The 25,120-nt window shown below is 35.7% G+C and overlaps 2 protein-coding genes, 1 long non-coding RNA gene and 1 pseudogene across 5 annotated transcripts; 1 reads left to right on the forward strand and 3 right to left on the reverse strand.

The window, feature by feature from the left end:
- Positions 1-4,031: 4,031 nt before the first annotated feature.
- LOC147483677 (serine/threonine-protein kinase STN8, chloroplastic-like) lies at positions 4,032-7,535 on the reverse strand. 2 transcript variants are annotated; one of them, XM_086579879.1, is made up of 5 exons: positions 6,899-7,535; positions 6,119-6,292; positions 5,042-5,446; positions 4,596-4,959; positions 4,032-4,444 (listed from the first exon to the last, which is right to left on the reverse strand). In XM_086579879.1, the coding sequence occupies exons 1-4, from the start codon at positions 7,487-7,489 to the stop codon at positions 4,609-4,611; spliced, it is 1,521 nt and encodes a 506-aa protein (XP_086436005.1). In that variant the 5' UTR covers positions 7,490-7,535; the 3' UTR covers positions 4,032-4,444; positions 4,596-4,608. The 2 variants fall into 2 exon arrangements, with proteins under 2 accessions (XP_086436005.1, XP_086436004.1); XM_086579878.1 differs by having other exon boundaries at positions 4,032-4,460; positions 6,899-7,534.
- Positions 7,536-8,464: 929 nt separating this feature from the next.
- LOC147483678 (transcription factor RF2b-like) lies at positions 8,465-14,156 on the forward strand (annotated as a pseudogene). Its single transcript, XR_015205530.1, has 4 exons — positions 8,465-9,089; positions 10,787-10,917; positions 11,908-11,992; positions 13,784-14,156. The product of XR_015205530.1 is annotated as a transcription factor RF2b-like (transcript).
- A 4,062-nt stretch (positions 14,157-18,218) lies between these two features.
- LOC147483679 (uncharacterized) lies at positions 18,219-19,288 on the reverse strand. Its single transcript, XR_015205531.1, has 4 exons — positions 19,068-19,288; positions 18,792-18,953; positions 18,333-18,395; positions 18,219-18,232 (listed from the first exon to the last, which is right to left on the reverse strand). It is a non-coding gene; the product is annotated as an uncharacterized LOC147483679 (long non-coding RNA).
- Positions 19,289-19,428: 140 nt separating this feature from the next.
- On the reverse strand, positions 19,429-23,615 carry LOC147483680 (uncharacterized). The gene is made up of 3 exons (XM_086579617.1): positions 23,339-23,615; positions 23,159-23,258; positions 19,429-19,868 (listed from the first exon to the last, which is right to left on the reverse strand). Exons 2-3 carry the CDS (start codon positions 23,253-23,255, stop codon positions 19,429-19,431), a joined length of 537 nt encoding a protein of 178 aa, XP_086435743.1. The 5' UTR covers positions 23,256-23,258; positions 23,339-23,615.
- Positions 23,616-25,120: the final 1,505 nt, after the last annotated feature.

Below are 25,120 nucleotides of genomic sequence, written 5' to 3' on the forward strand. Positions count from 1 at the left end.
CTTTGGCCCTGCTTCCGTCTCACTCCTGCTCGACAGTCTGGTGACTAAGATCAGGTGGCTATAAGTTGGTGAATGTCCTTAAAACTTGGAATTGTTCTAGACTTTCCAATGCTAGTCGTTTGATGTGGGCTCTCCTCTTTCATGCCAACTGGTGGGCGATTTGGAATATGAGGAATATTTGGTCACATAGTAAGCAACATCAAGTCTATGGTTGGGACTTGGGCATTTGTCTATGTTGCATTGAAGTACATTAGATGTGATGATGTTATGTTCAACTGGGAAACTGTATTGATGGTTGTATTATGATATAACTTGCTTGTAGAATGGGTTGTAGTGTGACCTACTCCATCGAACTGCTCTTCCATATACTGTCCAAAGGAAGTGTGAGCGGTTTGATGAGTCCCTTCAATTTTTTTTGTAATTAAGCTAAAGGAGTTTGAAAGTCCTTCCAGAAGTGTATAGGCCACTCTTCTTGACCTTAAAAAGGAGTACACAATTATGAAATGAAAATTCCCTCTTATGGGCTAGTTCATCCACCAACAAGCAGATGGGGGCCCCTTTGGATGATTGTATATCTTCAGTTGGCCCTCTTATCCTTTTAATAGGATGATTCGAATCTTTTGCTTTATTGCTGAGGCTTTTTGCACTTTGTGTCCATATCAATTTGATCCCACCCTTGTGCAGTTTGTCACATGATGAACATAAGGTGGGTTTAAAACGGCTGGGTATCTGTTGGTCAATTGATGGTTGTTTTTTTCCTCCTCCCTTATCACATCTCCCCTCTAGGTCAGATGACGGTTGGCGCCAAGTAACTTTCTGAATGTTTACACCATATGAATGAAAAAAAAAAGGTTGGGAAAAGTGAGAATAGAAGGAAACAGTATGAGCGGTGATAACTCTTGATATCGTGTTATCTCAGCTGGTCTGGACTCAGGAGATCCTATCTAACAATCATGGTACTTCCGTCTTCTTATTTGGCTAGTTTGGGATACCGAGTGTCAGGATCACTAAAGTTGGTTAGATATTAAGATGACACGATGCTGTAGTTGTATTTGAAAATATATTAGAATACGTCTATCGAGATTCAAGGTTACTCAAAACTGTGTGAAGCATTTCCGTGATGTTTACACATTTATCTTCCTAATTTAGTTAAATATAGTCAAAACTGTTGTAGTTGTAAATTAATCCTTTGAAATATTTTGTTTCAGTATGTTGCAGTACAAAAAATGTGAGACCAGACTATCTGAAAAAAATATATGGAAGGTGATCAACTGGAAATATTCCAATGAAGTGTATGAGAAAGAGTGTCCTTGAATAAGCATCTTCAGCAAGAATTCTCCAAGTTACGCTTTGATGGATCTTAAAATCTTTCAAGTTTTACAAAGGGGATAATAAGACGTGGGACGGACGAGTAGCTTTGTTTCTTATGAGTTGTATGTTTCTGTGTATGCCATGTGTTGAGTAAACATGGGTTTGTTCTTTAAGTTCTGCAGATTTGAGTACATATATAACAAGTTACTGCTCTCTTGTTTTTTTGCTCGCTTACATTTGCCATCTACATATCTGAAATGATTGAGTGAAATGAACTAGTAGATTAGATGTATAAGCTATGGAGTGTAGAGTAATATTGTAGGTATACAACAGGGTCGCACCAGTTACACTACACATAGATTGCACCAAATGATGTGGATACCTATTTTTAGAAATGAAACCCATGTGGATACCTATTTTTAGAAATGAAACCCACTAGTCAGCTAGGAATCTTTTGAAAAACAGGTGTTCACATCATTTTTTTTTTGAAAGTTAGGTAGTTGGGATTATAGCCTCCCCTGCTTCCATTAATATAAAGATCTATAGTACACTTTTCCTTCCCTATCTTCCCTTACAAGTTTAGAAAGAGTTTCAGTAAGAGGGGGGAGAAAACAACATTACACAAGGACCTGTATCCATACCAGTACTATATAGAGAAGCCAAGTGGTCTGTAACCATATTTGATTCTCTGTATATGTGCACTCTATCACCTCAAACAATGGAATAAGACTCAAAATTGTTATAAGAATATTCAAGCAATACCAAGGTGGTTGTTCCGAACCTTTTATAGCTTGTATTGCTCACATTGTTCACATCATTTGGTAGACTGTCGGTGCAATCTCTTGGTAGTTGGTACATATAGTACTATTCAGTTCACATTATACCAAAAGCTTTGACTTTCGATCGTGGGTCTTGCTTGACTTAAAAACATGTTTACTAAATTTTATAGAGCAAATGTGGTTTACTAAATTTCATAGTAGTAAGACTGTAAAAGATTTGTATTGAGAAATGACTCCTCACCAAAAGATAGATACTCTGAAAGTATTCCCTAAATGTTCTCTGTTCAGCTATATAGCAATACGGGTTTTTTTTAGTGCACTTGTCACTGAACATTCTGAGCCAGAAGACGTAACACAGTCGACTTCACAGTTGACGCAAGAAATTGACTAGTGATGAGTTTTCTAGTTAGCTATGAATTTGGATTCTGTGAAACAAACATAGCTTCTATGTTCAAAGGGTGTGAATTAAATTTAGATAGTTTGATTAATTTGAACCTTTGTTTCTGTCATGTTGAAGTTCTAGGGGAGAGCACCCTGAGCTGAGCTGACTAGCAATCCAACAAAGTTAAGAGTTAAATATGATTTAAGGATTTGGATCCAAACAAGATCTCAATCGAAAGTGGATAATCAATCTAACAATTTTGGACAATATACTCTATATTACCTTAAATGACAATATACTCTATATTTTCACCTTTATCCTAAAAGAAACCAAGTTCATGGAAGACTAGCAGGTTTCATTGAAACTAACGTAATATAGATTTCTTTAACATTGTGTTGTACAACAAAAGAGATCCACTCAATCACTGAAGACTGGGAAAGGGTGGAAGACAGATCAAGGTAATAAGCTACGAGTGTGAACTTGTGTACATCTGACGCATTGTGACAAACAAGTGTGTGAAAGAGAAAGCGACTGAAAACCTGAGTGTCGAAGTGCTTCTCCAAGTTAGAAAGAGAGGAGGAAATGTTTCTCCAACTTGTAGAAAGAATGGCTGCTTTTTTCTTTTCTTTTTAGAAGTGCTTCTTAGAGGGTTAAGGCAGACCCACACTGGTTACATTGAAGGACTCTAACCCGAAGGCTTTCATTGCCGGAAGGTTCATCAACCCCGAAGGGAGACTATATGACTTATGGCTTCTTTCATTGGAAGAAAGGAGACTGTGACTACCGATAGGTTCGGGCAAAGAGCTAATCATGTCGGGTTTTCTTGGTTCCTTCATATGAATCCTTTGACAATCCCGTCCAACATTATTCTGAGTCGGCTGGGAAACAAAATACAAAATCTTATAAAGGATTCTTACAAGATTTACTGCAACTCGAACCCACCCCCTTTCTATACGGAAACACCCAGTTCTGTACTTCTGTTTATGCAAGTGCAAGTGCAAGTACAAGTTGGTGTTGAACCCTGTAGTCAGTAGTCAATTAGGAGTAATGACAATCTAGAGCTTTAAATGCTATTAAACTGATTTGAATTGGATCACTCAGAGTCTCAGTGACAGTCAGATATAGCATTTACACTCGTGATCCAAACGTTTTCCATCCGGGTTGAGGATTCAAAATCAAAACTTCCAACTACCACTCCAGATCCCAAGCCGGGTTATTCTCCAAGGAGTTTTCAGAAGACACGGAATTCTCCTTCTTGGTACTAGAACCACTTGGTTTTTAATGGATATCGCTTTTTATCACCTCAATCTCATTCAGAAGGATGTCTATCCAGCACTAGGACTACTACGTACAGAGGTCCCTACCCACGACTGCAATGGAAGAGGTTTACAGAATATAAAAGTCTGTTCTTAGTAGCGTTCTTTGCTACTGGCTATTGGTTCACAGTAGTGTTCCTTATCGATAAGAATGTTAGATATTGTGTTTGTTTGTGCAAAAGTAGACAGCCTACCAACAAAATTTACAAGTTAAAAACTAAACTTACCACAAGCATGCAGGGAGACAATGTAAAAGAGACTATCTGATTCACAATGGCAATAAGGCTTTTGGACAATGGCAATAACAAATCTGTAAATAGCATGAAAGAAAGAAAACAGCTGTGGACTCCCCCTTCTGATCTGAGAATCTGAGATGTCTGTAAGACTGAAGATGTCCTGAAGTTTGTTGAAACCCCAGTATATATGATGATGCTGATTGGTAGTTCAGATGTTGGTTCTCGTGATTCAAACAACTATATTCTGAATCGGGTCTTTGGTAGTATGTGATGGACCTCAGAGGAAATTGGAAGAAATTAAATAACTGAAAGTGACTGAACTCAGTTGTTTGTGTGCCAGTGCGGAGAATCTAGAGTATAACGCGTCCAGGCTCCAAGGTCCGGCTGCCCTTACCAGTCAATATCGTTTATTGGAGACCTCTGAACGAGCATACATCTGTAAGTTCTAATTGAATTTGTTAAAACATTCAACTCTGATGGAAAAAAGGATAGGTTTTATGACATACACTGATAAACCCCTAAGAGAACTACAAAAACAAAAAGAAAAAGCCGGGAAAAATCTAGTACTTACATCATCAGGATACTCATTCCTTGCTTAGACTTAGTTTTGAGATAACTGCAGCTGCCTGATCACCACCCAACAGGAAGTATGGATGTCGCAGAGCCGCAGCAGCTGACAACCTCCCTCTTCTAAGGAATCCTCTTTCGGAAATAAGCTTGGTTGCCAAGTTCCAGCCTCTACCAGAATCAAGATCAAGAATTTGTAAGTCAGGCCTCGATCTGGTGATTTCTCTCCATTTCTTCAAGTCATATCCAACGTTCTTTATTTCTGAATTAAAACTCTTCAAACCCGCTGATGACCTTAAGGAGGGAACAGCCATTTGCATGAGTGTGATTCCCACAGAGTACATATCAAAGAGATCGGGACTGTTTAGCTGGGTTAATGAAAGACACTGCTTTAGCATTTAAAAGAACACAACAAGCGAAATAATCCACATGAGAACGGTGGAAGTTTACCTGCCAAAGTATAGGAGAAAACAAAGCTGCTATGGGCTCTGGAGGAGGTGTTGGTGTTTCTTCTGGAAGAACGTATAGTTCAGGAGGACAATAATCCGGGTCAAGAAGTGTACGGTTGGGTATGTAATTCTTTCCAATCCTGAGGTCAGTAGCTGCCCCAAAGTCTATAAGCTTTATCTGTCCCTTCCTTGTCACAACCAGGTTGGCTGGTTTAACATCACGATGAACTATCCCAGTGTCATGAATCTTCTTGAGAGAAGTTATGATTTGGCGCATAATTTGTTTTATGATCAATGCATTTCTCTCAATTGATTCTGCTCCACGTAAAACACGTCCAAACATAATGGTCTCTAAGTTCAGTGGGAAGTTGCGCTCATTCATGTAATTGCCCAGATCTCGGTCTCCCTGGTACATGGCTTCTCCATGTTAGTTGTTCACACAACAGTTAATAAAATGTAGATACACAAAAGCACCTCCATACTTCACAACAAAATAGCAGATAAGCCTTGTACAGATCCTAGCTGACAGGAGGGGAGGTGCCCACCCTCTCTTTCTCATATACAGGACATAAGTACCCTATACTTGTTTCTGTTTTTGAGTATTTTGTGTGTATATAGGTTTGTCAATAGGCAACTGGTTATTGTTAGAAATATTGAAAAGCCTATAGTCAATATTGTTGGCAATACTGTAGGCTTTTGCAGCATCAATACCAGTAGATCTCTGTATACAATAAATATATAAAGCTTGCAATATATATGTTTCCATACTAATTCAGTTTCTATTGATAAGAGTAGACAATTTGCATACATTTCCTTATAATCGGACACCACAAACTGACAAACGGACCATTAGGAACGTCTTCTTGTCAGGCCAAGCTTTTAGATTGGCCAGATATACATACATACTCACAGTTGAAGAATGAGAATTGAACTCCTTGTATTAAAGTGAGATGTACGTATTTGAGATTTTCGGTCCCCACCCCCACACACACACCACCTATTTCTGATATGTTGCCTTTAAAGTTAGAATAAAAAGATGTACAGTTGGGTGTCTGCGCATTTGTGTTTGAGAGAATACCTCAAATTTCCATACAAGCCATTTTCCTCCCTTGGTGAATTGGGAGCTTGTTTTATCTGCCACAAAACTCCCTAGGAACTCGGCACATGTTTCAGGCGCTGCTCTCGACAGTCTGTAGTTAAACCACTCTTCATAATTGCCACATTCCTCTGCCCCCAAAATTCCAACCTTAACCTGAAATCTTCCATGATCCATCAAATGGAAATTCAACAACTAACTATACAAACGGTAAAGCATATTAAGCCAAGTATCCAACAGAAGAAATTGTAATACATACATTCTTTGGTTCATATGTGATCTTGCAAGATCACTTGATCTACTTACCAAAGATACTCTATCACATATACTGTGGACATGTATTTTGGTATATGCAATAAGCATGCATCAGAGAAAACCATGTCCAATACGAGTAAAAGAAAACTCGACAGCGATATGAGTTAAGGTTAGTACCAAAGATCTGATTTAAACAATTAACTAAATGGTTACTCAACCATATCGTAATAATTTAAAAAAACGTGTTGAGTGGACTACATAATACCTAATAGACTAATAGGAATCACATTTCTACTCTATTGCCCACACAGAACATAAGTGTAGCTCGGGTGATTCCCTTTTGTATATCCAATAAACAGTCATCATTAAGAAGGTCTGGCAATAACATAATATCGGCTTTGAACCTATAAACTTGGTTAACATACACAAACTTAACACACATCAGAAATGTTCACAAATTTAAAAAGGAAGCCATATATATCATCTAGTGACTATTGCTATAATTACCTTCTTGAGAATGACCTTTTCCTTGAACCTCCCATCAATCTCCAATGCCCTTCCCCTCTTCTGTACTCGATCTTCGACACTCACATTCTTCGGAACAATCACACCCGAATAAACAACTCCAAATGACCCTTCCCCCAATTTATCCCCAATCACAAAATCAGTCATTTTCAAACTTCTCCTGCCCAACAAATTATCAAACACAATTTGCAAAGGAGCTAAAACATAAGCATCAATAGCACCTAGAAGTACACCAGGTCTAGCTGTCAAGTAAGCCCAACCGAAACCAGCTAAAGCAAAAACCCACCACCTTTCCACCTCTGGGACTTCTTCAGTCAAACTCAAAAACTGTGAATACCCATTTTGCAGAAATGGGAATGAAGCTAAAGTTTCATCTATATGAAGAGTATTATTCAGAAGGTCTTCCTGAAGAAATGCATTGCAGCTCCATGACTTTGTTGTGGAAGAAGGTAGCTTTACTGGCCATTGAGAGGTGAGCTTTGTAGGAGATAAAGGGAATAATGTGGACATTGAGTTTTGTTGTTGTAATAAGTGTGTTGAAGTAGGGAGAAACAGAGAAGAAGCAGCAGCCATGTTTGCTTTCAGTTAGGAATGGTTAGTTTCAGTTATTTTGAGGTTGTAACTCAAATGTGTCAGCAGGGGTTAACCTTTTGCCACGTTTCAAGTCTTGGGTTTATCCGTCCAAGTTGGAATATTATATATTTTATAGGAAAATGGGCATAGGTACACATACCAAATTTTTTAAGTTTAGAGAAAATAGTAAACTTTTTTTTTGTTTTTGTTTTATAAAAACTGAAATTTGACATCTGCAAATTTCAGACTGACTTTTACAATTTTGACCTCTTTTATTAGTCCCAACTAAATAAGCCAACTACTAACAAAAAAAAAATTAAGTACTAAATTAGTTACCAAAAGAGTAGTGAGTTAATCAAAATAACTAAAATTCATCCGAAATCTACAAAATTCTAATTAAAAGTGAGGTGAATTTATGGAGAGATCAAAACAATGTGGAAAACATCAACTTCAAAAATGGAAAAAATGTATGTTGATTACAACTAATTTCAATACAGCTTTAACAATTTAAAATGCATATCTGATAATTTTGAATAACATGTTTAAGCTTGATGTAATTCAAATTGTTAAATTGTAAAAAGACAAATGATTTTTTTATAAGACAATTGTATTATTTGATTGCAGTACATCTTGGAGTAATACACACGGACCCTTGTCTGATGAGTGGTCTCGATTGACACACACATGTACAGTCTGCACACATTATATTTTTGTATTATTTATTTGTAGAAGAAATTGACAGTTACAAATAAAAAAGTAAAAAAGAGAAATAAGAAATTTTAAAAACAGTTAATACACAAAAAAAAATAGTGACGTGTGTTGCTAAAATTGGAGTAGAATCAAAAGATAATATTGGTACATAGGGCTATGGTCAACGGTCAACCTTTGAAAACTAGTTGAGTTTGAAACCTGATCTTAAGTCTGGAACTCAAAACGCGCTCGGACATTTAACTAAACCTCAAAAAACAAAACACACATCACGTGAAAATGTTCTCTCTTCTTTACACTTCTTCTTGAACAACAACAACAAAGAAGAAGAAGAAGAAGAAGAAGAAGAAGAGAGAGAAAATATTATAACAAACAAAACGAGATCCTTCCTCTTTTTCTCTGTCGAAACAAACAAGAAAAAAAAAATGCAAGACCAAACAAACCCACAAAACAGTAATGCTGAAAATGGAAATAGTAGTACGTCGTATAAAGGGCATAGACGAGCACATTCGGAGGTAAACTTTCGTTTACCAGATGATTTAGATATATCAACAGATCCATTTGATGTATCGACTACGACTAGTTTTGAAGAAATGGGATCTGAGGATGATTTGTTTAGTTATATGGATATTGAAAAACTTGGATCTACTACTGCTGCTACTGAGATTGATGGTAATGCTACTACTACTACTGGTTTTGATGGAAGTGGTGGGAATGGTGGGCCAATGAGGTCTAGGCATAGACATAGTAATTCTGTTGATGGCTCTTCTTCACAGAGTTTGTTGAGAGATGAGAATTTGTTGTTACTTGGTGATGTTATGGATGCTAAGAAAGCTATGGCTCCTGATAAACTTGCTGAGCTTTGGGCTTTAGATCCTAAGCGTGCCAAGAGGTAAAGTTTTGTTTTTTATCTCGTTTTTAGTTGAATACTTGAATGTTAATCTAGCTTATATGGAAATGTCAAGGTAAATGTTAGATATATTCAATAATTCAAGTATGAATAAGGAGAATTAAGATTATCCGTTTCGCGTTAATAGTACATTGTCAATTTTTCAATAGTTCCAACCAAAAGGTTTATTCCACAATTTCCCATTCTGAAATTTCTTAGTTACAAGAGTTTACGCAGAATCTTTATAGATGTATAGTATTGAATGCATTTCCAATAATGTATAAAAGATCCTATATGCTATTGAATGCAGTTAGGCAAATGGTTAAAAGGCAAGAGTATCGTTGCTGTTTATGAGTTTAGGTGATTATCTCATGAGTATATGTAGGAGCTTTAAGTGTACATTTACTTAATGCTAAGCCTAAGAATTGATTGAGCTATGTTGGGACCCGCCTGCTATTTTATGGTAATATGCATGAAAAAATGAGTGAGTTAATGAGTATCAATGCCGCTTACTGATACTAGTGGGTTCCCGGCACTCCATCCCATCGTAAGAACTAACCGCAGTGGGAAGGCTTATTACATTGCCTACATCACCAATAGTGGTTTTTCTTGGCATTTATAAGTGGATGTGGTCAATCATGTTAAGCAATTGAATCAGTCAGGTTGTAGGGGTGGTGAATCACCACACTACTACACCAAGTCTCATAGAGAGAAAAAAAAGGCATCTGATTTGATATTCATTTCTCATTGTGAGATGATCATTTGGAATGTGTGCTGTCTTTGAAAACCAGTCTTGTGGCATATAAAGATGTCTAATTTTGGCCTTCAGATGGTCACAATCTTTAATTAATCATGTTAGCTTTCATATTAATGCACCGTTATTTTTATAAGAAACTTAAGTAAAACCAAATTGCTTTTAAATTTTGTAATGCTGTAAATCTTAACTAATTTACTAACATAAGTGGGAAATCCGCTTAGATCCCATACCTCTCAGTTTTCTTTGATTGCAAACCTGGACCCTGTTATTGTGTCTACATTTCTTAATGGCACCTACAATCAATTGATGTTCTCAATGTAATGACATTTCTATTCAACGCTTTGAGAACTAAAACACTTAAACATGAAATGAAATGATTTTACCGCACAGTCTGTCTGAGGATTTTATGGTATTCCTTCTTTATTCTCCCCTCCCAAACTGTTTCCACTTCGATGCTCAGGTCAAAAGATCTATATCTTATTGTGTGGCTTTACTTTTATAGGCCTGTTATTCCTCTTCATTCTTTTACTCTTTAGTGGTAATTGAGATCTATATATGCAGACTTAGTAAGTTGCAACTGATATGTCTGTTTCCTGGTATTTCTCTGTGACATAGTGTAATTTAGTGTTTGAGGATGTGTTACAATTGTTTGAGATACAATGAGCAAATCTTTCATGATTTTTTATCTACACTTTTATCTGAGTGGCTTCCATGGATTTTGCTTCATTGCTATGTGATATTATTAAAAGAATATGTTGTTGTTGCATGATTTTCTAGATGCTAGTAGTCTCATCATGTGTATATCTGTCTAGAATTTTAATTTGTAAGCTAACATTTACTTTTAAACATCAACTGGAGACAGCATTTTTATATTTATATTATCGATTGAAGTTTCTTTCTTAAGTTTGTGTCCGTGTGTCTCATTTTTTGTAATGATATGTAGGATTTTGGCAAATCGTCAGTCTGCTGCTCGCTCAAAAGAGCGTAAGGCTCGCTATATATTGGAACTTGAGAGAAAAGTTCAGACCCTTCAAACTGAAGCAACTACTCTTTTCATAGCTTACACTATTCCAGGTTTGTTTTAATGCAGTATTGTTGAGATTATATAGAAAATTTACTCGTCCAAAAATAAAAAGTATTTATGAGCTTATAATCATAGCATGTTTCTGAAATGGTTATCTCATATATTACCATGAAAGATGTTGGGTTTGTATGATTTTCCTTTCTTCATTGAAAACTATTTATGACCCTGTGACTTCTTTTTTTGATATCTCTATATATGTATAGAATACGGCTGGACTTTAGAGCTCATTTTAGAAATCTTCACTTGATGTGAGATTGTACTTGACTGTGGCCTTGGTATACCAAAATTTGAGGACGTGCTTTCACAATTTTTTTTTTTGACTTCTTCTATTTTCTACCAGTTCATTGATACCTGCTTCTATTCTCACTAACCTGTTGAGTGTTGACTACTGAGTTTGATTTTGCCTCTCTTTTTTGTCTTTGCTCTATTTCTTGCTAAATGGTTCAACTTCTTAATGTTTTTTTTTTGAAAGAGTTACGGGGCTAAGGCAGACCCCCACCCGTTGATTAAACTTCAAAGAGTTACATACCTCCCTAAGAGTATGATCATTAGAGGGAGAATCCCCACTAAACAACACTAGGCTATAAGCCTTACAAGCATGTACACTCATGAACATAACCCACCTAGGTGCACACAAAAATAATAGTATATAAAAATCTATCATATGCCACCAAGGCACCAAACAAGCATTTATCCTTTAAGACCGGATGGTCATTCCTTAGATGTTTCTGTGCATTCTCAAATTTATAGAAAAAGGTCCCACATTCACAACAAGCTTTATGTTAAACCAGGAGTGTAAGCCCCAAATCTCCTTAATGTATCCATCAAGGTTTTTACTTTTATATTTTGCCTTAATGTTAAACTATGAGAAAAAAACACTCCATTCAAATTGGTCGACTCTTACTTTCATTTCTTAAGTCCTCTTATGTCATATTTATAGGGGTCAAAGCTACTGCCTGACTGTGTTGATTTTCTTGTAGAGGGATACAACAGGTCTTACTAGTGAAAATACAGAGCTTAAGCTTCGGTTACAAGCTATGGAACAGCAGGCTCAGTTACGCGATGGTAGGCTCCATTCACACAATTTTTTTATTATATTTAAAATATATATATAATCTAATAATTATATTTTGACAACTTCTTATTCATGTATCTATTTTTTCGTGAAATTGTGTTAGAACTTAGAAGCATGCCATTATGTTCTATTGTTCGTGTTAGGATTAATACATTATGTATAGGTAATTTGGTACTTGCAGTTGGGGGTTGATTGTGCCTTGAGAAATCCGTGTTGTAATGGATTGTATTAAACTATTAAAGAAGTTTTTGTGATGTTGCTGAGCCTACAATGTCAAAGATTATCTTTTTATTTAATTCCTTGTGGATGATCCTTAGTGTAACCTTGTATGGGTTGTTTCTTTCTCTGTATGGGATACACATAATAGTTCAATGACAATGGGCTTAATTATGATGGCATTTCATTTGTCTGAGTAAGTAAACAAAAGATATATCGTTGTTAAGCTTTTGCTTATAATTACGTCTAAATGCATGTAAGTTTGATCATATAAGGGAATCTCGAAAGTTGACAAAACTCCGAGAGACTAGAAACTTTGCAAAATTTGACATTATCATACAGAAAATATCGTGGAACCGTGTCAACGTATAAGATATAGCGCATCTTGTCTAACTCAAAACTGAAATAATTTTCAGAATTCCACAAACTCTGACAAATTTTCAACTGAGAGATGATTGCTCCTTTTGTATGCTAAGATATCAAATTTATTTAATTTGATGTATGTTTATATATCTGGTCATCAAGATCACCCATTGATTTTATGCCAGTATGTCATGCTTGTGAATGTCTAGCAAGTTAGTAATGCTTTTCTTGTAGAAACCTTCACCTTATAACCATTCCGACCATTACACTATAGCGATTATTACTGGCAAATATGGGCTTGGCACTGTTATTTTCTTTGATGTCTTTTTGGTTATGTTTTGGGGTGGGGGTGGATAGAGCAAGTAGGATGGACCAATAAAGAGAGCTTGCACTGACTCCTACTAAACCCAAGAAGCCAAAGAAGACGAGTTTAGGAAGTAACACAAAGTTCCTAAGAATAACATGATAGGAAGAAAGTCCATGTGATCTTCTTCTTGGCGTTCCGAGTATGTAATTGCTGAGATTTTTAAGGAAGATAATGCCCAAGAAAAGAAATTTTTAGAAGGACTTTTCGCAAAAGAAGTTCCAGTGATACTAGGGTAGAGAGAAGGGAAAGGTTAGGACAGGAACGAAGATGACCAATTATGAAAAGGATAACGAAGCAACACACTGATTCATATCTTCCATTTGTTCAGATGACAGTGATGGCTAATCCCAGGACAAAATGCTGTCGACTTCGTGAGCGGACTACTGAATTTTCCGGCATTATAGTTTGTTTGAGCCAGTTCTTTTAATTTAAGTCAAATAGTATGTTAAGTAGTCCTGTTAGGGAATCATATTGCCACTGTTTATGCAAAAGACATGAGGGGCATGTATTAATTAATCTAACCTTTAGAGTTTCATCTCAGTGTAGTGCTTAAGAGATTAAATGAGCTATAAGAACTAAATGCTTTTGACTACCTGGTGGCTAAGACTTCTAGTTACATGTTAATAAGATGTTTTAATAAAATGAAACAGGAGCTTTGATATAAGAACTTAGCAAAGAAAAGGAGCGTTCATAATAAGATGAATATAGACAGTTTGATTTTATCTGCACCTTCATAGCTCAGCCTCAGCTCAAAAAGCTTGCAATATTTACAATGGTATATGGGGTCTGCACTGCATAACTGACTACCTGTCTTCATAATGATGATAACATGCAGCTTTGAATGAAGCACTAAAACAGGAAGTTGAGAGGCTCAAGGTTGCAACAGGAGAAGCAGGGGGTCACAGCGAGGCATTCAACATGGGAATGCACTATATGCCGATAATTCATCATCCATCTTCTCACTTCCACAACAACCAGGACCAGGAGGGCACCAGAATATGCAGTTCCCTCAGTTCCATCCTTCTCAGTCCAACATGATGAATCACTCCCAGCTAGGGGCCAATTCTCGTGTTTTCTCAGAAATGTTGCAGCAGGACCAACTTGGCCGTTTCCAGGGGCTGGATATCAGTACCAACAGAGAATCACATTCTGTGAAATCTGAAGGCCCCTCCATATCTGCCAGCTGAAGCAACAACGCCATTGACTGAGATAACTTATCTACTCGCGTGCTGACCCTCACGTCCCAATTCTTGTGCCTTGTTTGTTAGATTGTCCATAGACTGACTACCCATTCTTTCCATTACGTTTCCTTTCTTTTTAAGGTACTACTTTATTTTTTTGTTCAAATTGGTATCCTTGTACTGTTTAACCTGTCCTTGCTGTTGTTCATTATTGAGTCTGTCTTCTGCTGAGGCTTTGTTGTGAAAGTCACGACTTATGACTTTTCTTTTTGTCCAATTTGAAACTCCTCTTGTTGGAGATGTGTAATGTTGCAAATGGAAGCAAGTTAATGGCTGTGTTCACATTCTCTCCCCACTCTCAAGGGTTTGTATACATTGTAGAAGTTACAGAACTTTCTTGCTTTTTATGATGAAGATGATCACTCTTGTATTTCTTTTGTGCCGACTCGTTGATTTTGTCTTTGTCGGTATTGATCAAGTTTGAGAGCTCATCTTCTCTTTATTCGTTAAAAACATTTTATGAAAACACTATTGTTGTAAGACTTTGAGTTGTATTTCCCATTTATTGTAGGCATTTACAGCTGCTCTCGAGTCTGACTCTACCTATACTAATGTCCATCATTTGCTTATCACTGCCACCTGTATGCCTTCCTGACTAACAGTGCACTGAGCTAAAAAGTTTGTTATCACCCCAGTGTTTATCAGTTTCTGCTATACACAAACATAAATTCACCATTAGAGTTCCTACATACAACGGTCACACCAGCCGAATACTGGATTTCACCAACGATTAGTGCATATAGCTGTCAATTCATTTGTTATAGCAGAAAGATGTGCTGCCGATGAAGTCGTCTTCAGTCTGTGAAATTGTGAATAGCCAAAGTTAGTATAGATGAGGAACCGTAATAGGTGATAAACAGTTTATCCCCTAACAAACGGCCTAAAGCCTATTCTCTAATATTCCACACAGCTTCTGTTCACAAGTTCACAATGCGAATATGTTTTCATACCTGAAACATTTTTTTCTACGAATCGCTTTATTCCACTTATTTGATTTGCATTTTATTCCCCAACAAAACGGATTCTGTGGCTTAGGATCCAAAGAATGGATGTACGTGATTTTTGCTAAGTGCACCATGGAATATGATAGGCGATGTTTGTTTTTCAAGTAATTGTGAGCCACCTTATCTAAAAGATTTTAAGAAGAGTGATCTTGGATACCCATAAAAATACTCCCGTATCCCATAACTAACTAAGTTTTTGCCATACCCCAATAACCGCTTCAATCCAATAATATCTCCCAAAATTAATTTGAGATATTTTCAATAGGAGTAAAACAAGATAAGAGACGAGAGACTCATTTCAAAAAGAAACAACAAATATAAAAAATTGAAAATAATACTCTTGACCTTGAAGAATCTTTAGAACTTCTAATAAAGGTAAAAGAATGTTCAAAAAACAAATTGTCTTTTTCTTTTTCTAGAAGTTGCTTCAAATTTGATTTTTTTTTTTTCTTATTGCAATTACTTCTTCTTCATTATTGTAGAAGGGTTAAAGGAGTTTATTTCTCAAGCATAAATGAGAAAGACAGCAATGAGGAAAAAATACATTAATGGTTGATGATAGAGAAGAGGAAGACTAAATTCTATAATTTTATCTTTTTCTAATTCCTTTAGTAAAGGAGAAAAAAAATGACAAAAAAAAAGAAAAATAAGTGCAAGGTTTGTGTTTGCTGGAAGAATAAACACTTGTTCTGTTTTGTTTTGGATATACTTAATAAAAGAAAGGATAATTTAGGAACTTAAATGTGTTTTAAACAATTTTATTTATTTATTTCAAAGTTGGGGTATGGGAGTGTTTTTATGATTGTGTCCAAGATCACCCTTTAAGAAACACCAATTTCACATTCATCTTGCAATAACAGGAATGTTTTCTCAAGTAGTTATGCTGTGTTTTTGTCGTCTTTCTTCCAAATAACTGATAAACTAGATTCTGATATTACTATGATCAGTGAGAGAAACTATGCCATCTCTTGTAAGAGAAAAAGTAGATGATATTGTAGATAGATAAAACTTTACTTGTTATTTATGCATGAATTCGTTCATTTAATTATCCTGTAGAACAGGAAGTGAACTACCCAGTTCTGAACTTGAGCTGACACAGGATTAGAAATGTCACTGATTTTAGTTTTCTGACCAGTATTCCAAGTTGACAAAGGATCAGGAGCTCAGGTTATCAGTATCAGAGACCAAGAAAATAACCAAAACTATAGCATGTATTTTTGAATAAGAAATGATTATGTCAAATCATACAAGAGAGTTTGGTTTTCTAATATTTCTCGAAACATGTTATCCAACACTTGAGGTTTTATTCATACTCAACCATCTGTTCATGTGCTGGAAAAACTAGCATTATTGGTAAAAAAAATAAGGAAGACAACAAGCTGACAACAACAACAACAACAAATAAAGCAGAACATGAAGATCAGTATCTCATACAACAGTTACTGGGATCAGTAAGGCTGTCCTTGGAGAAGCTCATTATCAAACTGACAGATATATTAAGCTCTGAAACAAGATATACCATCTCTAGGCATGATGAAGTTAGATGTTGAATAAATGGAAGCCGCTGCTGCCCTAATTGCTAATTCTTTCTCCCGGTTCTCAGCTTCTTTTGATCTGCATATGCAATTTGCAAATATCCAATGAAAAGCTGAATATCCCATGGAGAAGCAGAACTGTTCTCTGCCTACCAAATATGAATTCGTTGCAAAAATATATATCGAGGACAAGGCAAGCTATTGGTTTATTATACTGTTAGTCTATTATGCTGTAATTCATTCTACATAAAAAAAATGTTGTTGTAAATTCAATTTTTATGGCAGAAAGATATGCTGTCATTAAAGTCGTGTTCAAGTTATAGAAGATGAAATATCAAACAACCTAATCACCTTCAAGGCTAATCTAAATGAGAAATTGACAGTTTTGACAAATTTTGATCATTAGAATAACCATAAGAATGTACTAAGTAAAATCAGTAAGGATCCAGAAGCAGATGAACTTAGAAGGACAGAGTGAGGAGCGTCCAAGAAGCTCAATTTAGATATGGTTTATTTGGAGAGGAACCCCTTCCAAACTTCCAAAAATAATTAAAGATAGTGAACCTCTCCATATGCAATATATGAAATTGTACAACTAAATGAGTTCATGAAATGTAATTCAAAGCTTTATGTGCACATTTATGGCAAGTTTATTTTATGTAATTCAAAGCTAACAGGCCTATCCACTAGAAAGCCAATAACAACTAATATCAGTTACTAAAGCTTGAAAATGTAAAAAATTTCAAATAAAAACTACAAGTATAAGAAAGTATCATTGCCAGAAGCATTTCCTGATTTGTCTAGTTGTAAACCATTTTGCTTGGCACATTGAAGACCCCATTCGCAGTGCACTTGCATTTCTTTCATTTGTTGCAAAGAACTTACCTGAATCAGAGTTCAGGAAACAGTTACATCACCATTTTTTCAAAAAGAAAAAACTAGTCCGCAGATTGCGTTTGTGAAATTGACAAACAGGTATCGACCAAGAGGAAACTCAAAGGTAACAAACTGATGTAGAGGGTATTTATCCAACCTATAAAATTTGGTTAGTTTGGCACAGACAGTGAAAAAGACAGCAAAATATAATCATAAGATCATGATGATATGATCAATTAAATCTTGACCTCAATTTTATTCTGAGACGTTCCAATGGCTTGTCCCAGATGTGGGAGGGGCAACATTGATTCATCCTTTTCCCATTAGAAGGCATTATATTCTCTCATGGAAAATATGGCAGCAAAACATAAATTTAATTAATCACCAACATTATGTAGCTAAACTCACCAGATGTCTTTCCTCTTCAAGGAGTTTATTCTCCATCTGATGGAAAAGGGTAGCCCATCTTTTCCCATGCAAATCTGAAGTTGTACTATCTGAAAATAGAGCAGTAGAGGATTGTCTAGAGTGAATGCCATTCTCTTGTTTAGGTGCCACACTCTTTGACAGTAGAGAAGGCAACTCCTTCTGAATGACAGCCTTGAACTCTCTTCTTACTGCCTTAATGCTGCAATAAAAGAGAAAATTATGAAACTGAAGGGCGGACGGATTTATATCATTGATCTCCAGCAATATTTGGAGAAAAAAACAGATCAATAGTTCATTACCAGAAAGACGGTTGTTGATATCCTGACACAGTAGTCCCAGCCATTGTGAAGAAACATTTGCAGCTGAAAAGAGAGGAAAATTGAGCTCAAGATTATACATCCAAATTAGCCTAAATCAGTGTCACCTTATTTGTCATATCTTCAGAAGTGGAAAGAAAGAATATTAGTATATTAGCACCGCTAATTACTTTTAAATATAGTACTATGACAACGTCGACGAACATAAAAGCCAAAGCTTCTACCTAGAATACAGAAATCCCTTACATATTTCTGTGCATTGACATACAAGCAGAGAGGAACCACCACCATTCTGAAAGTACCATTTCGTTGTTCTTTCTTTTCATTGAAATTAGACAAACTTACTTGTTTTACCCATGCTACAGTTCATAATTTATTTGACCTATAAGGAAATGATATAGAACCTACGCAAATATAAGCACATCTTAGAATTAAACTGACCTTGTACAGAAAGGAAAGAAATATCTGTTGGGTCTTCTGGCCCTTTGTTATATGTCATCAGTTTTTCATCCTTCTGGTCTGAAGTGAATTGTGAAGCACCGTATGTGTCACCATAAGTCCGCTCTGCGGCAACATCTAAGTCACCAAATCCTCCCTTCTGCCCTGCAGTCAAATTATATAAGATCTACTTAAAGGCATATGTAACCGTCTTGCTAAGGTACTTCCGACATTCATTCTTATAAAAGAAAGAGTTTAGTAGTTCCATATAATTCATACCTTCTAAGTATTTCTTTCCATCTCTCACTTCCTTAATTCCTATTTTTGATTGACCCATTAACGCACTCTGACTATCAATTTCACGCTTCTCAGACTTCACCAGCGCTTCAATTATAGAGTGTACCTGTTTACTGTTTCGCACATGATTTATGATCCCAGGATTAAGTCCATTAAGCAATCCACTAGGAGCTGCTATCTTTCTGAACCTGATGGCCTGCTCTACCTTCTCTTAATCTCCATATTTTCTTTCAGTACATCCTTTCTACTTTTCCACACTTGTTGCACCAGTATCTGTTTATGTAGACTTGGCGACAAAGCAAGATCACTTTCTTTTACCACTTTCCCCAATATGAGCGTATCATTATTCTCCAAAGGGAAAGTAGAGCTCCCCACATTCAGAAGCCTCTCTAAGTTTCATGTGACCGTTCAAATTACAAAGATCAGATGGAGCTTGATCTTCAAATTCTGACTTACCAATACCTTCTGTAATAAAATCTAAACCAGAGTGACTTGAGATTACAGAACTAAGACCATCATATGCATGTGCAGTTGTGACATTGCAGACTGGTTTTGCAACATCAGTTTCTTCATTCAGCTCTGTAGCACTCAAACACTTACCAGTATCAAGATCACGAAAACCTGAAGAACTGGTATGCCTTAAGAGGGAAGTTTTGTTCAGCCCTGTTGTTTCTGCTTGTTGTGAATCTGACATCAAGTTGGAAGACTCTTTTGCAATTTCTGTAATCTCTTCATCTTTATCAGAATGAGGTTGGTCCTTAGCTGCTTCACGTATTGAAGATTCTATTTCAGTTCCAGCACCAATAAATTAGAATTGTAGAACAACTTGCATAAACAACGTAAAGAAAAACAACAATGAAGAAAATATATAAAGAGGAAGTAACCAACTAGATTCTAAACGCCTAGACCCAGATTTGGAATACTGTACAATGTTACAGGATGGAAAAATGACCGAGAGTGTTACATAGAGTAAGACTACAATAGCACTGATTCGTCAATGTAGACGATAGAGCAACAATTGTCTTCACTGAATGAGAAGTCGAGAGCCTAAAGCTCTATATGCTGAGATGGTTCAAGTGCACAGCTGTTGATTCTTTGTTCTCAGGATTCTGGATGAGTGACTCCAACCAAATTTGTTTCAAGAACAAATAACTTTAGGATGATTCTATTCAACTTGAGTCGACTTTTAATCTGAACCGTTGAATTTAGATTTGACTCCCAAATTCCAATGTCAATCTATTCCTCGCATGCTTTTTGAGTAGCTACATACATAAATAAAAACTCACTTGTAGTAGAATGATCATTACCATCAGCAATTCAGCATCATCATTACATTTTGTTGCCAATAATATTAGTGCACATATTTTTCTGTCATTTGTGTATGTGAGCATCACTGACACCTCCATATCCTAAATTTAATGACTATAAATTTATCATACTTTGGATATTCTAGCTATGGAGGCTGACAAATTCTACCCTTATCGTTACACCTACTATAGACATCACATACTTTCTCTATGGTAAGCGTTCACACTGACTATGATGCGATGCAGTACAATACATCTTAAATACACTTTGAAGAGTTTAGAAGTAAATCCATGGGCATTCAAAACAGGCAGATCCTATATGAGATTGCAGGTACTACTGAACTCCAATCTTCTCGATAATTACGTTGCCCCAGTGGCCCAGTGTATCTAGTCAAAGGATGATCATCCAGGTGATAAGCTAATTGTTATCCTTTGGTCCTTCTGGTGATGCTAGTGAAATGTTCAACCTGGTCACCCATCCTAATCCATCTTCCTGCAGATCTAAATAGTTAATGTTTAAATTGCACACCACACAATTTCTGTATATTGACAAGTAACAGGTTTTTGTCAAGAACACCGTGAGCATGCTCCTAGCACAAAGGTGCTTCAAAACTTTGCCTAAAGAAGATCGTATGCATTGCAGTACCTCTAGGAACCACTTTGTCATTACAGCCTGTTCATGATAATTTCCTTAGATTTCTCAATTTAAAATTTTATTAACTAGAGTTATGAGCTTTAATATTGCTTCGGCTCTAGTCAACCATTTATGGCTCTAATACCACATTTTACAGTTACCATTAAAGAATAATATTCAGAGTTGTGCACTACTAGATCTCTGGGGTGAAATAAAACTCCTCTCCCAATATTCGAACACCTCTATTCCTGCAAAGTCCACAGATAAAAGAGCTAGCTCATTACTGGTCATTGACACAGACAAGATCTCGCTGACTTGCTTACTTGACAAATAATAAATGACTCGGGAATCTTGACTCGTAATTTCCTTTTCCTTTTGTATAGGTTAAGCATTTAGCTATGTTGGAACTCTTCCAAAAGGTTGTCGGACACTTGTCCAAGTCCGACACAAACAGACACTTGTGTAATACTTGGCATTATCCCTCTTTGTATGTGTAATATTGAATAGAGTTTATCTAAAGCTTTCTATGGTACATATAGAAGGTTTTACTTTTATCATATATGAAACAATTTGCCCCTTCAGCTGGAAATTCGCATCGTGTGGTAAGTAGCGTAACATTAAGTTCACTCTAATTATTTGAAAAATCATGCATAGTCAATGATGCCTCCCACCCCCACCCTAAGGGTTGCCCCCCAAATATGAAGTAGTAATACTTAAACTACTATAAGGAATGCTTGAATCTTGAAGGATTTGACACTCCCCCTCCCCCCACAATTTATTTTTTTCTCAAAAGTTATACTGCCCCCTCCCCCAAACTCGGATTCCTGGACTCATCCCTGTGCAGAGTTTGTTGGCTGTTAGAGAATTTGACACGGTGGAACTGAGTTAGCCTGGGATTAGCAAGCTGTGGAAGGCTCCTATGACAAGGTGATAGATCACCAGTAATAAACTGTTCTGTAATTAACTTGGAACTACAAGCAATATAGAATGGCTTGAAGTATGCTTGTCTCAGAAGAGCTTTGTCCAAGGGTTTCAAAGAGAGCCAGTGGCTATAGATTCTTTTAGATCAGTAAAACTGATATTGAAGTAAGCGAAACCCCCATGAGAAAGCCTCAGTACACTTCATATAATATGGACTAAAATGAGAAGTTTGAAAAAAGTATAAATTTCAAATTTATTTAGGAAGATACTAGAGGCTTCTATGGACGTCTTGATGTAAACTTTCCCCCTTACATGAAAACTTATCTCATATGGTAAAGAAGGATGCTTAAGGAGTGGTGGTTGGGAATTCGTGACAAGTCCCTTTGAAAATCAACCACCAAGGGGATATATGAATGCTATCAATGCCATCCCTAAGTAACTGTTTCTTGATGAACACTGATGATAGAATTTGATTTTGTAAGGTTATCACTTTCATTTGCCAATGCTATCCCTTGAAATTTGGCTCTTGTGTACAACGTTGATATCAATAATTTCCCTACCTTACTTTTTCCCATTTATAGGAATACTGGAATTCACATTAACAATGTTAAGAAAATTGAATTTACTTATAAAAATGCTTCCATTACCCGACGCTATAAACAACTTCAACTCAACATGCATAATTTTATTGACAAAGTAACGAGCATGCACTTATTATTATAATGCATTTTACGTAATTATAGCTAGTAGAAATATCGGTACTAATTGAATTAAACTAGGTAATAACTTGAAACCCTCAAGTATCAAGCCCGCCCCCTGCATGCCTACTATTCATTTTGTTCCAAATTTAATCATTGTTCTCTCATATAATTTCTTCATTTCATCATAAACTCCATTACGAAACACTATTAGGGCTTACTCCACCATATAAATTTGCAATGGCCAACTAACTATACCAACTTCAGTAATCATACATATATAAGCATAGAGTTACAATCAAAACACAACTATCATTCAAGTATAAAGAATTACAAAATCCCACTATGAACAAATTATTTTCTCATACCAAAATCAGTATAAAAAGATTAGGTTTATGAATCATTCAACAAATATTACCTCTAAAACAAAATTTTCAAACAAGACTATCAATCAAATGAATCAATAACAAGATCAAGTCATTTCACTGAATAAAACATTGAACTTTAGAGTACCTTTAGGACATAACTCAGATTCTAAATCTTCAGTTTTGATTCTTTTAAAAATTTCAGATTTTTCTCCTGTTTCCACATCACTCCTCTTTTCCCCCATCACCTACCAATCAAAACAAACAAAACTAATCAGAATTGAACAAGAAAGACATAAAATCAACAACTAAATATAAAAAAACATACCTTGAAATGACAAGTTTTGATCAAGAAAGTTTCAAAGAGCTGAAATGATCAACAAATTTTCTCAAAACCAAAACACTTTGAGGTTTGAGAACATGTGGTCTTGAGTTATGAGAATTTGGATTTGTTAGTGTCAGGGTTAGGGTTTATAAATGGAAGTGGATTGAATGAGGTGAGGTGTGTTTTTTTTGAATTTGCAAAAAAAGCGCGCTTGTTTTATTTTGTTATTTGCTGTTTGACTAAATATAGCCGTTTTTTTTTTGTTAAAGGAAGAATATGAAATTAAGACAAGATTTCTAATATTTAGTTCCATTTTAGGTTTAAGTAATCATTTGGTTTCTTTAAACGTGTCTAGTAGTTTGCTAGGTGTCAACTTCGAAATAATACCATTTTTTTTATTGCACAAGGGTGATCTTGGACACACACCCATAAAACCACTCTCATACGGTCATACCCCATAACTAACTAAAGTTGTTTTCGTGAGAACCCAATAACCGTCTCAATCCAATAATATCCCCCAAATTCATTTGGGGTATTTTAAAAAAACAACAACACACGGCCTTGTAATCTTGCATTTCAGAATTCAAAATCATTAATTGTTGATTGAGACTTAGGCCGGACAAAAAACGTGGGTATTTGTACTTGTCCATTGTAGTAATCCAAAGTATAATAATTTTCTGAGTTCTCCCATTCGTCAAAAGTTGATTTTGTTTTGTTTTATTCAATTTTGATTTTTTCTGTTTTTTCATCCTCATTACTTTGGTATAGTTGATTCATGCTTATGCTTATTGGTGAGAGAAATGTTGCTAGAGAGTGCGGTAAATTATTGGAGAAGAATTCAAGAACATTATTTTTTGAAAGAAGGAAGAATAAGTAAATGACTTGTTTTGTCTTGGGTACGCCTAATAAAAAAAATGTAATTTAGGAATCTAAATGTGTCTAAAATAATTTTATTTGTTTATTTTAAAATTGGGGTACGGGAGTGTTTTTATGGGTGTGTCCAATATCACACTTGCACAAAGACTTCCATAAGCATCTTAATTAATTAAGATTTAATTTTTGTGGTGTCTCGACTCTGTTGTAGCGAAATCAATGGTGTCATGTACATTAGTACATACATAGATAATAGCGTCTGTCAGAACATCACAACGCATTGCTAAAAAAAATCGTGAGACATCAGCCGTTATGTATCAATATGAATTGATAAAATTGTTATTTTCTATTTCGGATAAGAATAGTTGTCATGTATGTTTTCATTTTTTTTTATTAAAAACTAACCAACATTGAGAACAGAAGGGTGATCTTGGACACACCCATAAAAACACTCCCATACCCCAATTTTAAAATAAATAAATAAAATTGTTTTAGACACGCTTATATTTCTAAATTGTCTTTTTTTATGGTAATCTTAGTCACACCCAAATAAATTGTCCCATGTTTTACAAACTGCCAATTCTATCATTTTTCTATTTTGCGGTGTGGCTATAAAAAAAAAAGCCAACAACTACTATCTATGTTCTCAAACTTTCTTTATCTTTTGCTCCTCTTCCCCCATCAACCCCATTTTTATCCCCCTCCCATACAACTAAGTTTAACCCCATTCAAAATTTTCACTCAATCTCATATGTGGGAACTTGGAAGAAAAACACTTAAAAGTTAATTTGTTGGGCTGTACTGTAGATGGGAATTGAAAAGGATAATATTCTTTTGTGGAATTTAAAAACCCTATTTTGAGATCTATTAAAAAGAGAAAAAAATTGAGAATGAAGAAATAAGAAGAAGGGA

The sequence above is a fragment of the Coptis chinensis genome, chromosome 8, assembly GCF_015680905.1.
Source record: "Coptis chinensis isolate HL-2020 chromosome 8, ASM1568090v1, whole genome shotgun sequence".
Taxonomy (NCBI): Eukaryota; Viridiplantae; Streptophyta; class Magnoliopsida; order Ranunculales; family Ranunculaceae; genus Coptis; species Coptis chinensis.